Source organism: Syngnathus floridae, chromosome 14 (assembly GCF_059516105.1).
Source record: "Syngnathus floridae isolate MCC-2025c chromosome 14, RoL_Sflo_1.0, whole genome shotgun sequence".
NCBI lineage: Eukaryota > Metazoa > Chordata > Actinopteri > Syngnathiformes > Syngnathidae > Syngnathus > Syngnathus floridae.
In genome coordinates, this window is record NC_142426.1 from 3825886 (window position 1) to 3842053 (window position 16168).

General features: G+C 43.9%; 3 protein-coding genes and 1 long non-coding RNA gene across 7 annotated transcripts; 2 read left to right on the forward strand and 2 right to left on the reverse strand.

Annotated features, from left to right (window-relative positions):
• The first annotated feature begins 103 nt into the window (after positions 1-103).
• Positions 104-4297, forward strand: dipk1aa (divergent protein kinase domain 1Aa). Of its 2 annotated transcripts, XM_088395580.1 has the most exons (7): positions 104-408; positions 493-569; positions 1263-1397; positions 1906-2013; positions 2103-2279; positions 2413-2544; positions 2647-4297. In XM_088395580.1, the coding sequence occupies exons 2-7, from the start codon at positions 516-518 to the stop codon at positions 3325-3327; spliced, it is 1287 nt and encodes a 428-aa protein (XP_088251706.1). In that variant the 5' UTR covers positions 104-408; positions 493-515; the 3' UTR covers positions 3328-4297. The 2 variants fall into 2 exon arrangements, with proteins under 2 accessions (XP_088251706.1, XP_088251704.1); XM_088395578.1 differs by having other exon boundaries at positions 104-569.
• A 145-nt stretch (positions 4298-4442) lies between these two features.
• rpl5a (ribosomal protein L5a) lies at positions 4443-7065 on the reverse strand. Its single transcript, XM_088395583.1, has 8 exons — positions 6912-7065; positions 6624-6693; positions 6134-6249; positions 5927-6061; positions 5580-5782; positions 4936-5113; positions 4721-4812; positions 4443-4589 (listed from the first exon to the last, which is right to left on the reverse strand). The coding sequence occupies exons 1-8, from the start codon at positions 6912-6914 to the stop codon at positions 4487-4489; spliced, it is 900 nt and encodes a 299-aa protein (XP_088251709.1). The 5' UTR covers positions 6915-7065; the 3' UTR covers positions 4443-4486.
• A 633-nt stretch (positions 7066-7698) lies between these two features.
• LOC148387111 (uncharacterized) lies at positions 7699-14304 on the reverse strand. Of its 2 annotated transcripts, XR_015862456.1 has the most exons (4): positions 13292-14304; positions 10524-12862; positions 8254-8384; positions 7699-8074 (listed from the first exon to the last, which is right to left on the reverse strand). It is a non-coding gene; the product is annotated as an uncharacterized LOC148387111 (long non-coding RNA). The 2 variants fall into 2 exon arrangements; XR_015862455.1 differs by having other exon boundaries at positions 10524-14304.
• gfi1aa (growth factor independent 1A transcription repressor a) lies at positions 10419-14044 on the forward strand. Of its 2 annotated transcripts, XM_088395581.1 has the most exons (6): positions 10419-10645; positions 10776-10952; positions 12329-12696; positions 12755-12892; positions 13226-13391; positions 13514-14042. In XM_088395581.1, exons 1-6 carry the CDS (start codon positions 10534-10536, stop codon positions 13690-13692), a joined length of 1140 nt encoding a protein of 379 aa, XP_088251707.1. In that variant the 5' UTR covers positions 10419-10533; the 3' UTR covers positions 13693-14042. The 2 variants fall into 2 exon arrangements, with proteins under 2 accessions (XP_088251707.1, XP_088251708.1); XM_088395582.1 differs by lacking the exon at positions 10776-10952 and having other exon boundaries at positions 13514-14044.
• Positions 14305-16168: the final 1864 nt, after the last annotated feature.

The following is a 16168-nucleotide window of genomic DNA, read 5'->3' on the forward strand; positions in this document are numbered from 1 at the left end:
ACACCATATGAAATGTGGTTTTACTTTTAACGGAAGTACAAAGGGAACAATGTTGCTTTTATTGTGAAAGATTACGGAAATTAACTCACGCCGAAACAGCTTTTAATTAACAGAAATCTCAATTTTGACTTATTGGAGCCGCAGATAAATGTATTCTAGCAAACATATTTTAAAATGATTTCATGCAGACTAGAAATGACCTTTTTTTTTAAAAAAAATACTGCTTCGTACTCACCGCGCCTGCGCACTGACCCAATCCTGCGCTGCTGTTTTTTGCCTTTGGGTCGTTCGGATTTGCTTGGGAAACTTGGGTTTGCTTAGGAAAAGCAACTACCGGAGCTGCCTTGAATGTGCCGACAGACAGAGCACCGCATCGCACAAAAAGCAACATTTGGTCAATGAAACAAGGTGCATTCATCATTTGTATTCGTTGTGCACGCGGAGGCGAGACAATTGATCCTGCGGTGGCTGATCTTGACTGATGTTCTCCAGTTTTGAGATGATCCATTTTTGTGATGGCGAAGGCACTGTTTCCACGGGCCTGGGTGAAGAGGTCATTCTATTTCCAGGTAAGACTGCTCTCTGTATGTTTGGATGTGTTTTGTGTGTAATCTGTCACATCAGGGCTGACAGCTGGCAGAAGGTAAACGATCGAGTCGTTCTTCGGTTAATACTCTTGACCCAAAAGCTTCAATAATCACATCAGAAGATAAAGAGTTTGTTTCAACATAACAAAACTGTAAGTGCAGGCACAACAGTATTGTGTTTTTATCAATCAACCTAGGGAGCATTGGAGGCTGCGCATTGTGAGTAGTGTCATGACTGACGTCACTAAAGGTAGATTTCAAATGATTAGTTTCCCGTCAATCCAGGCCACATGATCAAACAGTGCAGTGTGTGAGGTGAGAGTTGAGGCAAGACAAACTTCACCATGACAGCTCTCACACTCCAAAGGAAGAACAGTGAAGCATTCAAAATGAAAGACACACAAGAATGCAACCGTTACAAAATGTCAAAAGGTAGGAGGACAGGGAAGAATTTCGATCATTGGTGTTCAGTTCTAGGTTGAAACCTCCTCGGGGTTCTGAACAACAGGTTGCTCGGCAACATGCGAACATAATACCGATGGCCTTTTGTCTTTGCCGCCATAGAGCGCTGAACACTCCTGAGGGTTAACATGGCTTGGTACCAAAAACACAACAGCATGAAGAGATGCGAGGGAAAATTGGATTCATGTTCTTGCTCTTCTTCTCTCTTTGCAGGCTCGTATTTCCTTCGTAAGGGTGAAATACTTGTTCCTCACCTGGCTGACGGTGCTGGTGGGGAGCTGGGTACTATACGTGCAATACTCGGCCTATACGGAGCTGTGCAGAGGACACCAGTGCAAAAACGCCATTGTGAGTTATCGATTAGATTCCGCTGGTTGCGACCGCGTTGTGGGATTCTTATTGATTAAATGCACACACCACAATGTTGTGATCGCTCGTCGATGTTCTTACACAATACATCGGGCTGGTCATCAATATTGTTTTATAGGCCTCTCACAAATTTTTGCTGCCCTCCTTTTTAACTCATTTATCAACTTGCTGGTTAAGGTTCACGAGGTAAACACACCTTAGACCTGATTGTTTTAAAATCCTTTTTGTGACCGAGCCCACAGTATACCTTTTTTTATTCTGGAAATGACACATTTATTCTGAAATACAATTAAACAAATGCTCAGATAGGAAGCAGCACATAAATATCTTAATCCAAATATTTGTTTATGGTAGCAGGTGCTTAGCTGATCTTACCAGACTTGTTTCTGACTAACACGATTTGACTGATTCATTTGAGGTCTTTGAAAACCTGTTTGTGGATAAACTTGACAGACTGGTATGCGTGTGTGTGCTTTTTGTCCTCAAGTGTGACAAATACAAGCGAGGAATTATTGATGGCTCGGCCTGCAGCAGCCTGTGTGACAAAGACACATTCTACATGAGCAGATGTCTGTCAACGCTCCCGAACAACCAGGTGGGGAACCATCTGCAAAGTTTATCCCGATCACCCACATTCACAACTTGTTCAAAATCAACCCAAATATTTTGCTGTTTTTAAATCAGGTGTACACCGGAAGTTGGGGAGATCACGAAGGGATCATTCGCTGTCATTTGGGGAAAGTGGCGCACTATGAGATTGGCGAGGAGCCGGAGCCACACCGTGAGGTGCCTATCTTCGATACTCCTACCAAAGGCACGTCGGTGGAGAAGTTCCGAGAGATGGTTTTTAATCACATCAAGGTAGTATTTTTTTTCAAATGCAAACAGTTGATCCCCAAGCGGTGGGTAATGATTTCATTTAATTGGTTGGAAAATCATAACAATGTCATTGACGTGTGGATGACGTGTGTGTGTGTGTGCGTGACCTTTCTAGTCCAAGCTTGGAGATCAGCCCAACCTCGGCGGCCTGGTGAGCGTGATCTTGTCCGTGGCGGACGGCAACAAAGACGGAAAAGTGTCCCTGCCGGAAGCTCGCTCCACGTGGGCCCTCCTGCAGATTGATGAGGTCAAATAACATCAATATTTGCATTGTAGTAGTGTTCGGAAGTAGCAAACAACAATTACTTGGCTACTTGTACTTGAGTCGTTGACTTGAATTTTCTCACAGGTGCTTCTGGGCCTGCTGCTTCAGGAACGCGGGCACACGCCACGCCTCCTCGGCTACTGCGGCGACCTCTACATGACCGAAAGGGTTCCTCACAAGCCACTGTACGGCTTCTCGGTCCCCTGGCCGCTGGTCTCCTGGGTCCCCGGTGGCTTACAGCGCACCATGGACCAGTGGTTTACCCCCTCGTGGCCTCGCAAAGCCAAGATCTCCATGGGTCTCCTGGAGCTGGTGGAGGACGTCTTCCACGGTACGTACGGCAGCTTCCTCATCTGCGACCTGGCGGCGGTCCGCTTCGGGTACACCGACGGTCACGAGCTGCGTCTCACCGACGCCCGGGCGGTGGTGCCGGAAAGCCAGTTCCGGCGGGGTATGCGGGCGCGGCGCTGTGAGACAGACGCCGACTGCGTGTACGGCGCAGACTGCCGGACGTCGTGCGACGGCGTAGAGAAACGCTGCAGGGAGGAGCCCGTCCGGCCCAATCTGGCCAAAGCGTGCAGTACGCTGAAGGACTACCTGCTCCACGGGGCGCCATCCACCCTGCGGGAGGAGCTGGAGAGGCAGCTGTACGCTTGCATGGCCCTCAAGGGCGACGCCGGCCAGTTGAACATGGAGCACTCGCTGCTTCTCAACAACTTGAAGGCTCTGCTGTGGAGACAGATCTCGCACACCAAGGACTCATGACCACGTCTCATCTGACCATGCTGTGATACTAGAGCACATTAAATGAAGTGATTACACTACTCATCCAAAAATGTAAATTGAGTTCTCACCTTTTGCACGGACTTGTCCAACTGTTTAATAACAGAGATGAACAGAAGTAATCACAACACTCCAATTCATGTGTCTTAATTTTTTAAATTAATTTGGGTTTGTGTAGTATCAACTAAATGTAAGGTCCCCATTTAATGTGATGACTTTTGCATGCTTATTTTTGTCAACGTATTCATGAATATGTTGAAACTTAGCAGGTTAGGTACTCATGGAAAAATGTCTTGTGGATGTTCCATTCTAAAACATATTCATGAATATGTTGAAACTTAGCAGGTTAGGTACTCATGGAAAAATGTCTTGTGGATGTTCCATTCTAATTCTTTTTTTGCAAGTGTCTAACAGTGACTAACAGTGATTCATGATTGTTTTGTTCCACATTTCGAAGCCAAATGCTTCTTCACTGTCACATTTTTATTGGATTTGGTACTCAGTGGGACATTTTTGGAATTTGCTAAGCAACTGGGTGGTCAATCTACAATATAGAAGCACAATTGTTGCCTTGTGACACTAGAAAGTGTTTCCTTCCCAGTTTTGGGCCTTGGGTATTTGGACTACGCATTAACTCAGAGCTTTATAATCATTTGTGAATGTTAGCTGCTAATTTTTTCTCGAGAAAAAAAACAAGCTCGTTATCGTACTGCATCCGTTTTGGGTTTCACCCATCACTGTGCCATAAAACGTCAAGTAGTTGCCCGAATGTGCTGAGTGAAAATCTGTGGCTGCACTTGAAGGCAAAAAATGCACGAGGTTCTTTGAAGTAACTTTTGAAAATTCATCTGTGGAAAATGCTGCTGTGTGGAGTAAGATGTTCAAACCGAAAAATACATTGCATGATTTTGCACAACTGCGAATACAGTACACACTATTTTGCTGTCTTTAACCACACGCCTGGTTTCTTTTTTTTTTTTTTTAAAATCACTAGATGGGAAAACTAAACAGCTGAGGGGTGAAATTTCAAGATGAAGCGCGACTAAAATAAACTTACGGCGCTCGTTCCACAAACTATCAAATGACAAACACCGAAGTTGAGTTTGCACGACTGTAGATTTATTTGTGATGCGCCAAAGCGCTACCCGTCCCCGGCCTCTAGCTCTTGCGCTCGTAAGAAGCTGGCTTTTTTCTGCCGGACGCGGTCCTTCCTTTGGGCCAGGGACATTTTGGGCCGGTTCCATCTGCCCCAGAGAAGAGCAAAGAGTGGCACCATTAATATTCAATCGTTGGATGAGAGCTCAGCAGGCAGTTAAAAATAAAATCACTAGGAGTATGATGGATTTTGCTTATGAAATAATAATAAAAAACCCACCTCTTTTTGTTCAAGACTTCTTTTTTGGGTTTCTGTTCGTGAACGGGATTCGCTCTGATGGCGGCGTGCGCTTTTTTGTACATTTCCTCGATCTAAAAATTGTGCAAAAAAATGTCATGTTCAAAAAATGTTAAATGGAAAATTTCCCACACAATTCACAGAAGCTCGCCTTTTTGTGTTTTGGCTGGACTGCCCACAAGCGTGAAAATTCGTACCGTGTCCGGTGCGACTCCGTTCTTGATGAAGCGCGAAAACTGTTTCTTGTAGGCATCCTCGTCCTCCTCCATCAGGTGCGACATGTAGTCGGCCACGTTCATGCCCATGATGTGCTTTCGATGCAGCTCGGCGTTAAACTCTTTGCTCTCGGCGTCGTAACCAGGGAAGCGTTTCAGACTGTGAATGACGGGCAGACAAGACCTCATCATAGATTTTCAAACCAAATACTGGATTATTAATAATCCAGAATCCAATTTGGATTATTTGGTCAAACATAGTTAGTACAAAGTATCCTTGTTGATCTACATGCAATAAGTCAGTGACGTGCATAACTATGGAACATGCTCAAAATAAATTTTACAATTAAAATTTCTAATATCACATCCACCCTTTGTTTATTTAAAAATGGGTGAATAAAGACAGTAAAAGACTGACTTAATTGATATTGATCAAATCAACTCGGATGATTCTGTTGCTTCTCTCAGCCCCGTCTTGAAAGGACAATAAACATCAGCCAATGCAAACGAAGGACCAACTACGTTTTGCTCAGCGTGCTTGGGATCATCATCAAGATGCAAAGAACCACCTGATCAATCCGTCACCGCAAGAATGGAAAGATCTCCAGAAATCATCGACCACTGACCTGTGAGGAATGGCCAACCCTCCGTCTACCGCCCCCTTCAGCGCTCCAAACACTTTGTTGCCCGTGCTGGTTCTGGCCAGGCCCGTATCCAGGTAGCAGGTGAAGGCCCCCGGCTGACCGTCTACGCTCTCCACGTTGAACTCATCGCCCGTCACCTCCACCTGACCCTCGTACACCTGATCCATGCCGAACTTGTGCAACAACTAAGACAAAGAGAACACCTCTTTGAGCGTTCCAACTCATTTGAAATAAAATACGTCACATTCATTTATTTTTAACACGAGTGTGAAATGATGCAACAATAGCTCAGAACATAAAAGCACGATTAGAAATGCTTTCATTCTTACCCGGCGGGCAAGCAGCAGTCCCGTGCAATAGGCGGCGGCATAGTTTGTGAGACCTACAGCGATGCCATATTTAGGTAACTCGTGGGAATAAGCGGCAGACACAATGTGGTCTCCCTCGATCTTTGCATAGGCAATCTGTCAAAAGACATAATCGTTAAGAGAGTCATCAGAGTATTTGAGACCTACTCACGTCTTCCCGCAGCAGACCTGGCAGCAGATATCCCTGTTGGACAAGCGGACGATCAATCGGTATTTAGGTGTATTGTACTTATTCTTGTCCTGCACAACCAGGCGTTTGCGAGCATAGTAGTCCGTCTTGCCCTCTGGAAAACAAAATGGTTACTTTGACAAATGGCAAATACAAGTGGAGTGCATTTGTGAACATGTACACAAAGTTAATTAGATTTTTTCAAATTCTTTGTTGCTGGATTTTTCGCTTTGTTGTTTCAATGGGGTAATCATTATTTCAGCATATACAATTTTATTAAATGATAGATACCAGGTGGGATCATAATCAAGAAGCAGAAAACCAAAAAGCATAATACTCAAGTACAAATAATAAGTAGATTTGTCATATATCTGTACTTGATTGTTATTTTTCCCAGAAGACTTTTCATTGTTTTTTCCCCTTCATTTGAAAACATACCTGCACTTTAAATCAGCAAATACATTAGCAAAGTTGTGAATTAATTTATACCTCTCCTTCGCCTGAATTTGACTTCAAATCTCTTGAAGTAAGCCTTGTTCTTCACCACTTTCACGAAACCCTGAAAAGAACCGAAGCGTTCAGATCCAAACACGGTTTTGCTAAGATCAGGTCAGCTCGTCCAGCGATGATGAGAATGCCACGCTGGAAGTAAACACCCGGGATCTATCAAACGCCATCCGACCACCAAACCACCGCAAACACCCGTTTAACATAAAAATCCACACGTATATATACACAAGGGTTGAAAATCTCTAAAAATGATAAAGGTTAACTCACCATTTTAAAGGGTTTTTTAACTTTTTGCACTCCGATTCTATGACAATATATGATACGGTGAACCGGAAACTAGCCGATGGTTTAATCATAGGCTGCCACGGCACAGAAGCGCCCCCTGCAGCATTGGCGGTAACACGACAAACCAACAGAGGGCAGCACAATACAAACATACATTCCTACGTTGTTCCGTTTTGTTTTAAATTAGTGATACAGAATTCAACAAAAAATCGATATATTACAAACTTTTGCATTTTCCATAGTTTGGGACCGAAAGGGTCCTATTCCTTCTGAGCTTCCGTTTAGACTTCAGTAGACCATTTAGAGATTTAAAAAATGACCAAAAAAAAAATCTTTATGAAATTTAAAGTGCACAGAGCGCCAATGGAGAAAGGCCAGAATAGGATTTATATTATCTCTGCGTTCTATAAAAATCTTTCCTTAATCAAATGAAGAACTATGAACGATGAAATGACAAAACAAAATTAAACCAAAAAGCAGAACAAAAATCTTCTGCTTTACAGTTGCAGTCAGATAAAGTATCTCTGTGTCATTCGCTGGCATTCTCATAGAGTGATAAGAAAAGTCAAAGTCATGCTTGCGGGCCGCGTTTTTCAAAGATGTTCAACCTTGGTTTCTGCAGAACTGATTTCACAATTAGGAGAAAGCAAATTTCCAGGCATCTGACTGCTGAAGCAATTACACAGCAAACAGTACTACTTAAAATATACTAAAGTTTGTTGCCTTGAAAATTTTCAGAGAGAAAATAAACACCTGTATAAACATATGAACGAGCCACAGTCATGACCTCTGACCTTTCAAACACCCCCGCAACGCTATCCAAAAGACACGCACAGAGACACACAATGACCAGGAAGTAGTGCGCAGCTTTCTTCACATCCACACTCCAACGTTCCCTGGATGAGGTCCGAAGCAGGGGTTGATTTACAACCAGAAACGGGCTGCTTGCTGATCACAGTGATGGATGAGGGGGGCTGATTTGTAGACTGTTTAAATCATAAATCCCAGCATCCAGTTTGGTGTGGAGTGTTTCTTCCGTTGTTCACACTTTCAAGGATCTGACCTATGCTGGGTCAACTAATCAGAGGTGGGAAAAGTACTGATACAGATACTTGTCTGCATGCAAAAAGAAATAAACTCAGCTCCTGTGTAAAAGAAGAACAAGTGTCTGGTGGTGAGTGACATCCAAAAAATCATATTCACTGTGTTCACACTGCGGTTTGCGCTTGGGGCAACTGAAAGTTTGGCTGTGAAATTGTACTAATTCATTCCTAACAGTAATTTTCAGTTTTTCATACTTACTGAAGTAAAATGCCCAACTTACCATTGCAGGTTGCTCACAGGGTGGGGGGGGGGAAATGACTCAAATCAGAATGGAGTGTCATGCAGAGATGGGGGGGGGGGAGTGTTGAGGCGGTTGCCAGTCTGCGGTTAGGCTGCAGCAGTCAAAGGAACCTGTGAGGGGATGAGATAGCGATTTGTGGTTTGCATTGAGATGCAGGACAAACGGACTAAACAAAAACTCCGACCAGGGGAGGATCAGTTTGACAGTTCGGGCTTTTGGTTCATAAATCCCGTGTGTGTTTATTAAAAAATCTGTTTCATGAAGGCTCTTGGTAGCTTATCAGATAGAATCATTTATTTATTTGCTTTAAAATTGCGTCCACAGAAAGTATGGATTGCTGCCTCTGCTTGTTCAAATATTCCATCTCATGTAAAGCTACTAGCTTAATGCTAACACACTATGCAAAACACCACAGATGGGGTAAAGAAACTAGCATTGAAGATGAAATCAAAGTCAAAGTCAAAGTCAGCTTTATTGTCAATTTCTCCACATGCCAAAGACACACAAAGAAACCGAAATTTCGTTCCCCCCTATCCCACGGTGACAAGACATGGCTCACAACAGACAAACAAGTAAACAAGTAAATAATTCCAAACATTTAAACAGCGTTTATTGCAGCTTTGTTGTTAGCGTCTCCATCTATCACTATGCACCTGTTGTACTGCCCCCTAGTGACCAAGGTGTGCACACCAAGAGGAGAAGCACAATGTCTATTAAGATGCAGTTTAGTTTTTCACATTCCATTTTTTTTTTATTACAAGTCTTTTTGGGTGATGTTTTGTGGGGAACAGATTAATTGCATTATTCTCAATTTTAATGCAGTAAATTATTTTTTTTCTTTGCTTTGTAGCAACAAATCAAGGTGCCTTTAGCACCATCCCTTGAAAACAAGTTGGCAACTTTGGTGTGTGTGTGTGTGTGTGTGTGTGTGTGTGTGTCGGCTGCAGTATCAGTGCACTGTGAGTACGGGGCCATGTGTTCTATATCATGCTTGCGTCAGCTGCATCAAACAACCTGGCTTCCCACACGGGACACAAATCCACACCACTTTGACCTTGGCCGTGCAGCCTAAATCTCTGATAGGATTTGAAACGGACAGATTTCTTAACAAATGTTATGTTTGTGTTTGTGTCCCATTCCAATCGGCAAGGCAGGCTAATTGAGTGCATGTCAGGTGGAGGGGGGGGGGGGGGGGGTAAGGGCTTTAATAGTGTAAAACAATCAGGCTGAAGTCAGTGCTGGTAAGATGAAGCAGAGCAACTGTAAAGTTACACCTCAAGTCTCCACCGGCAGGCTGTTGTGCAAGGCTGCCGACCGGGCGACCGGCTCATTAACGGGATCGACTTACAAGCAGCCAAACAACGAGGCCTCTATGGATCAACCTGCTTGGGTCATCCATGATACACACACAAGCTCATTTTAGGTCTGATTGTATTCACATGTCACTTATATACAAATAGAGTATCATATTATTGTTATTTATATATTATATAGTATATCTTCTTATATACTTCTTATATTGTTATTATACAAATAGAGATTTGTCTTAGCCTCATCTTAGCTTTCATTTCAAAGTACTGGGAAAACACTGCAAGGAAGTGCATTTGACAACATTGTAAATATGTGTATATTTTTAATTCTATTAGACTTATATATCATTATAACGTGAAGCAGTCATACATTACAGTAAAGTGCAACCCCGATAATAAATATCTAGACACATAAACCATGTCGTGAAATATACATTGTGGTCATAACTTATAACCACAATGTGTATTTCACAATGTGGTAGTTTGCGAATAAAATACTGAAAAAAAATCAATCTGATTCTTTATCATAGTAACAGTAATTATACACTACTGCACACGTCAAAAACTGTTCCTAATGTGATGGCTTGACCGAGTGTGTGTATATATATATAAATTTATATATATATATATATATATATATATATATATATATATATATATATATATATATATATATATATATATATATATATATATATATCAATTGATTTTGATTTAGTTAAACATGAGTAAATGTAGCTTCTAGAAGGGAGGACACTTGGCCACGTGCCACGCGACACCTGGCAAGCACTGCGGTCTCTCTGCGCATGCGTAATGGCCCAAAAAAAAAAAAAAAAAAAAATCCCAACCCCAAATCGCTCAAAGAGTTTAGAAGCGCTCCGGTCAAGTGAGAGGTAGTGACAAGTACACACAGTACACACAGAGTTGATTCTGACTCACTGTAAGCAAGATGCCGAGGTCTTTCCTGGTGAAGAGTAAGCGGGCCCACAGCTACCACCAGCCCCGATATGTGGACGACGTCTACATCGGTTTGGATACGCTTCTGGCTCATATAAGCACAGGTTGGTCATGCGTAATTACACACGTTATCACGTAACAATTCGTATTCCACCTTCAATCAACGAAATTTTTTAAATTCAATATCAAAGGAATCGATTTTGAAAAGACAATGCCTTCTGTTCGTAACTTTAGAGACAAAATGTCAAGCGGACTCGAGTTTGGAGGCCGTGACTACAGACAGGCCGTCCACCGGGCCCCAGGTTCTGTCCCCGTGTTCAGTGCCGTCCAGCTCGCCGCTGAGCTACGGAGCGAGCGACAGAACCTCGGACTGTGATTTGTGGCATCCTCCGTCGCCGTCCAACTCTCCAGGTCTCATTCAAATGATGCCGTGTTTATTTAACATTTTAACCGAAACTAACTGACAAGTTAAACTAAGTGACAAGCTAAACTAGCATAATTACTATACGTGAAAACTTTCAATTTGGACTTGGACATGAGGGTAAACTGTTAAAATGTTGAGGTTTACAAAATAAAATAGTATGTATAAATATTATACATAATAACACTAGGAAATATTGGTTATTTGCTCAAATATAAAAGTTGCAAATAGCACAAAGTCCAAAAATCTCATTTTTAGTTTTACATTGTTTTCCTATTATTTTTATTTATTCACTCTTTGACTGGCTATAACGTATGATTTTATTTATGTATTTATTTTGTTTGGACTAATGCTGTCCTAAATGCAGTGCTAATTATTTAACTTAAATCATTGGACTTGTATCTAGTAGTATCAAATAAGCACCAAAATCAAAATGAAATATAATCATCCATCCATCCATCCATTTAGCCATATCATATTTTTGATGATGTTTCCCTTCATGCCATTTCGTTATAGTCTATCTTTTTTCCATTTAATTCATTGTACCATGTCACTATACACCTAAATTAAAATGGAATACATGATTCATCACCAGTTAAAGCGAAAGAATATACTTGTGTTTAATATATACATGATGAATATAAAATATTGTATAACAGACAACCTTTAACAGTTGACCTTAACTTCCATATCAAAATTTAATAAAAGGATGTTTAGTTTTGTTATATGTGTCACTCCACAATTGGAGGACAATTTAGGCAACAGTTTTATAAATGGAAGTTTTTCTCATAATGTGAGGAGCTAAGTTGAATTAGTTTGAGTCACACATTTCCTCAAACTATTGAAAAAAATAGAAGAAATGACTTACTTTGGTCAATAATGCAACGAACGATGATTCCATTTCAACTGAGTCATGTCTTTTTTCTATTTCTCTAGATGGCTAGATTATTTGTGTCAAATCTTTGGGTGTTGGAATGAATGGAAAGCAATTAATCTGTAACAGTCTCCATCCCCCCAAAAAAAACATTTTGTAATGTAATTTCAAATAAGGAAAATATCACTCTGCCTTATCATAAAAACATAACTTCATAATACAATTCAATGGAACACAAAGAATTATTCACATTTGGATCATGATTAATGTAGCTCCTTGTGGTGTATGCGACTTGGCCACCGGAGGGCAGTATCACAGGCATGATGAGTATTCCTTTGTAGAGGATAAAGAATATATGCGAGCAAGTAGTTAATGTATAATGTTTACGCAATGTTTACAAGTGTTGCTGCACTGTTTGTGATCAAATATCTTTTGGTTGAAGAGTTAGCAGCAGTAAATGCACCTCTCCACTCACATTTGACAACATTTCAGATTATGAGGGATGCTCCACACCCACCGTGAAGGACGGACACCACTTCAAAATGTCCCTCTTCCCCGCTTACCCCTGGTCCTCCTATCCCATGTCAGACCTGAGGGACACGGTCCCGGCTCCGTACCCCCGGTACTTGCACCAGCTGGAGCTGCAGCGCGGCCGCCCAGAACCTCGGACCAAAGGATGCTACCAGGACTGTTCAGCTCCGATCCAAATGCAACGGATGTGCGGGATGAGGAATGCTGACATGTTTGGGGATCTAAAAGAGAAGCAGCATGGGTCTGAAATCATCAAGAGTGAAGAGGAGTTTATGTGCATCAACCAGCTTGATCCTGAAGGCTCCTATAAGTGCCTCAAGTGTTACAAGGTAATGTTACCTTACCTGCCATAATACAAAGATGGATAGATATTTTTTTTGCCAAAAGGTGTTCTCCACGCCCCACGGCCTGGAGGTACACGTCAGGCGGTCACACAGTGGGATGCGTCCCTTCGAGTGCGGGATTTGCAGTAAAACCTTCGGCCATGCCGTCAGCCTAGACCAACACAGGGCGGTACACTCGCAGGTATGTGGCCAATACATTGGGAGTATCACGGGATTTTATAGATAAGCATTATACTGCAGCACATGTACAGTTAATATAAAAAGTCTACACACCCCTGTTGATTTATCCTGATCTCATTCTTTATCACAAAAACATGGCATTTGAACAGGGGGGGTGTAGACTTTTTATATCTACTGTACTTTTGTGGACATTTTCATAAGGTGGGGCGGTGTAAATCTTTTCTCATGTAAATGATGTGCTGTGGCTCAAAGGTTGTGAAAGATCAACTTCCCTTTCAAACTGAGGCTCGCATGTCTGTTTGTGTGAAAAACTAAATATATCTTGCATGCACAGGAGAGAAGCTTCAGCTGCAAAATCTGCAACAAAAGCTTCAAGCGCTCATCCACACTGTCCACGCACCTTCTCATCCACTCGAACACGCGGCCGTACCCGTGTCAGTACTGCGGGAAGAGGTTCCATCAGAAGTCCGACATGAAAAAGCACACGTTCATCCACACAGGTAAACACGGAAATGCTTTGTTCTTACTAGTAGCACAACTTGTACACACTAGTCCAAGACATGTTGCAAAAATCGCGGCCAGAAAAGAGACGTGTGAAAGATGACTTTCCTTTTGCGTGCAGGCGAGAAGCCACACAAGTGCCAAGTGTGCGGCAAGGCCTTCAGCCAGAGTTCCAACTTGATCACGCACAGCCGAAAGCACACAGGATTCAAGCCTTTCACCTGCGACCTCTGCACAAAAGGCTTCCAGAGGAAAGTCGACCTCAGGAGACACAAGGAGACTCAGCACGGACTCAAATAATGCCTTCCTTTCAGAGCCTTAATTGCACTTTTTGTTCTTTCACGTAGTTATTGCTAGCCAGACACATATAAAGTCGATTGTGTTGTTGACTATTTATTGTTATTGTTATTTAGCCTGGCAATACCGCACGAGGTGTTATTATTCTTATGTTCATGTTACCGTATTTGCCGGTGTATAAGTCGACTCGGTGTATAAGTCGACCCCCTAAAATTCAACGGAAATTTACGATTTTATGATATATCCTTTGTATAAGTCGAGCTCAATTGTTGCATTATATTAAACTTCAAAATTCAATCAGAAATATGCGAAATTTATTGACGAAATGTGTTCAAATTCCGGGAGGCCGTGCGCATGCGCAGTGGCCGGAAATAGCTCCAGCCGAGCGGATCGGCTGTTTATAAACACCGCGGAAGAGATCGCGGAGCCTCATTCGACTTCCATCAGCCGGCGAGCTCGCGCACGCCGCCCGGCACAGCCGGGAGGCCGTGCGCACGCGCCGGTGGCCGAAAATAGCTCCGGCCGAGCGGATCGGCACTTTATAAGCACCGCGGATGAAATCGCGGAGCCTCATTCGACTTCCAGCGGGCCGCGCACTCGCGCACGCCGCCCGGTTCAAATTTTCTAAGTGCCAACGGCTCTTGCGCCATAAAGAGTGCGCCTCGGCTGGTTCCCCATGTCGGCTAGAACAAGTGAAAATTCGGCCTCTTCCCCTGGAAGTCTGGCCAAGTTTGGCGAATATTTTCTAAGTGCCAACGACTCAACCGCCGTAAAGTGTCCGCCTCGGCTGGTTCCCCATGTCGGGCACCACAAGTGAAAATTCGGCCTCTTCCCCTGGAAGTCTGGCCAAGTTTGGCGAATATTTTCTAAGTGCCAACGACATTCATTTAGACATGGTGATTGAATGTTTACGTACCGGTAGTTATTGTTGTTGCTTGACGCGCGATGACTCGCACATTCGCTCAATACCCAGTACTTCCCCTTAGCAGTTATCGTCGCTGCCTGGCTTTCGATGTCCGTTATTGAGGTGAGAATATTTGAAATTGTTGCTGAGGATGCGTGTTAATGCGACGAACGCATTATAATGATTCAGTTTCTCGCTGTTTGATGAGCCTGACGGACGCACACCCACACACAATGAGATGCATGAGAAACGGCCTTAGTTGCCATCACATTTGAAGCGATGAATACGAAGTTAAATTTTATGACTCGGTGTATAAGTCGAGCTCGATTTTTTTCGGTCGATTTTGGATCGAAAAAGGTCGACTAATACACCGGCAAATACGGTGTTTGTTATGCTTTTTTAAGTTTGTATCCATCCATCCATCCATCCATCCATCTTCTTCCGCTTATCCGGGGTCGGGTCGCGGGGGCAGCAGCTTTAGGAGGGACTCCCAGACTTCCCTCTCCCCAGCCACTTCATCCAGCTCATCCCGGGGAATCCCAAGGCGTTCCCAGGCCAGCTGAGAGACACAGTCTCTCTAGCGCATCCTGGGTCGTCCCCAGGGTCTCCTACCGGTGGGACATGCCCGGAACACCTCCCCAGGGAGGCGTCCAGGAGGCATCCTGATAAGATGCCCGAGCCACCTCATCTGGCTCCTCTCAACGTGGAGGAGTAGCTACTCTACTCCGAGTCTCTCCCGGATGACCGAGCTTCTCACCCTATCTCTAAGGGAGAGCCCGGACATCCTGCGGAGAAAACTCATTTCGGCCGCTTGTATCCGGGATCTCGTTCTTTCGGTCACGACCCATAGCTCGTGACCATAGGTGAGGGTAGGAGCGTAAATCGACCGGTAAATTGAGAGCTTTGCCTTTTGGCTCAGCTCTCTCTTCACAACGGACCGGTACAGGGTCCGCATTACTGCCGACGCTGCACCGATCCGCCTGTCGATCTCGTGCTCCATCCTCCCCTCACTCGTGAACAAGACTCCAAGATACTTGAACTCCTCCACTTGGGGCAGGTTCTCATCCCCGATCCGGAGAGGGCATTCCACCCTTTTCCGATCGAGGACCATGGACTCGGATTTGGAGGTGCTGACCCTCATCCCGACCGCTTCACACTCGGCTGCGAACCGTTCCAGCGAGAGCTGGAGATCACGGCCTGAAGAAGCCAACAGCACCACGTCATCTGCAAAAAGCAGAGACGCGATGCTGAGGTCCCCAAACCGGACCCCCTCAACGCCTCGGCTCCGCCTAGAAATTCTGTCCATAAAAATTATGAACAGAATCGGTGACAAAGGGCAGCCTTGGCGGAGTCCAACCCTCACTGGGAACGAATCCGACTTACTGCCGGAAATGCGGACCAGACTCTGCCATCGGTGATACAGGGACCGAACCGCCCTTATCAGTTGGCTCGGCACCCCGTACTCCCGGAGCACCCTCCACAGAACCTCCCGAGGGACACAGTCGAACGCCTTCTCCAAGTCCACAAAACACATGTGGACTGGTTGGGCGAACTCCCATGCACCCTCGAGGATCC

Coding starts and splice junctions, on each gene's coding strand:
- dipk1aa (XM_088395578.1), top strand. CDS start 516: ATGGCGAAGGCACTGTTTCCACGGGCCTGGGTGAAGAGGTCATTCTAT. Junction 2,280..2,412: donor TGGTTTTTAATCACATCAAG/GTAGTATTTTTT, acceptor TGACCTTTCTAG/TCCAAGCTTGGAGATCAGCC. Junction 2,545..2,646: donor CCCTCCTGCAGATTGATGAG/GTCAAATAACAT, acceptor ATTTTCTCACAG/GTGCTTCTGGGCCTGCTGCT.
- rpl5a (XM_088395583.1), bottom strand. Junction 5,783..5,926: donor GACTGCTGCTTGCCCGCCGG/GTAAGAATGAAA, acceptor TCTTTGTCTTAG/TTGTTGCACAAGTTCGGCAT. Junction 4,590..4,720: donor GAAGTCTTGAACAAAAAGAG/GTGGGTTTTTTA, acceptor TCTCTGGGGCAG/ATGGAACCGGCCCAAAATGT.
- gfi1aa (XM_088395581.1), top strand. CDS start 10,534: ATGCCGAGGTCTTTCCTGGTGAAGAGTAAGCGGGCCCACAGCTACCAC. Junction 10,646..10,775: donor TCTGGCTCATATAAGCACAG/GTTGGTCATGCG, acceptor TCGTAACTTTAG/AGACAAAATGTCAAGCGGAC. Junction 13,392..13,513: donor GCACACGTTCATCCACACAG/GTAAACACGGAA, acceptor TTTTGCGTGCAG/GCGAGAAGCCACACAAGTGC.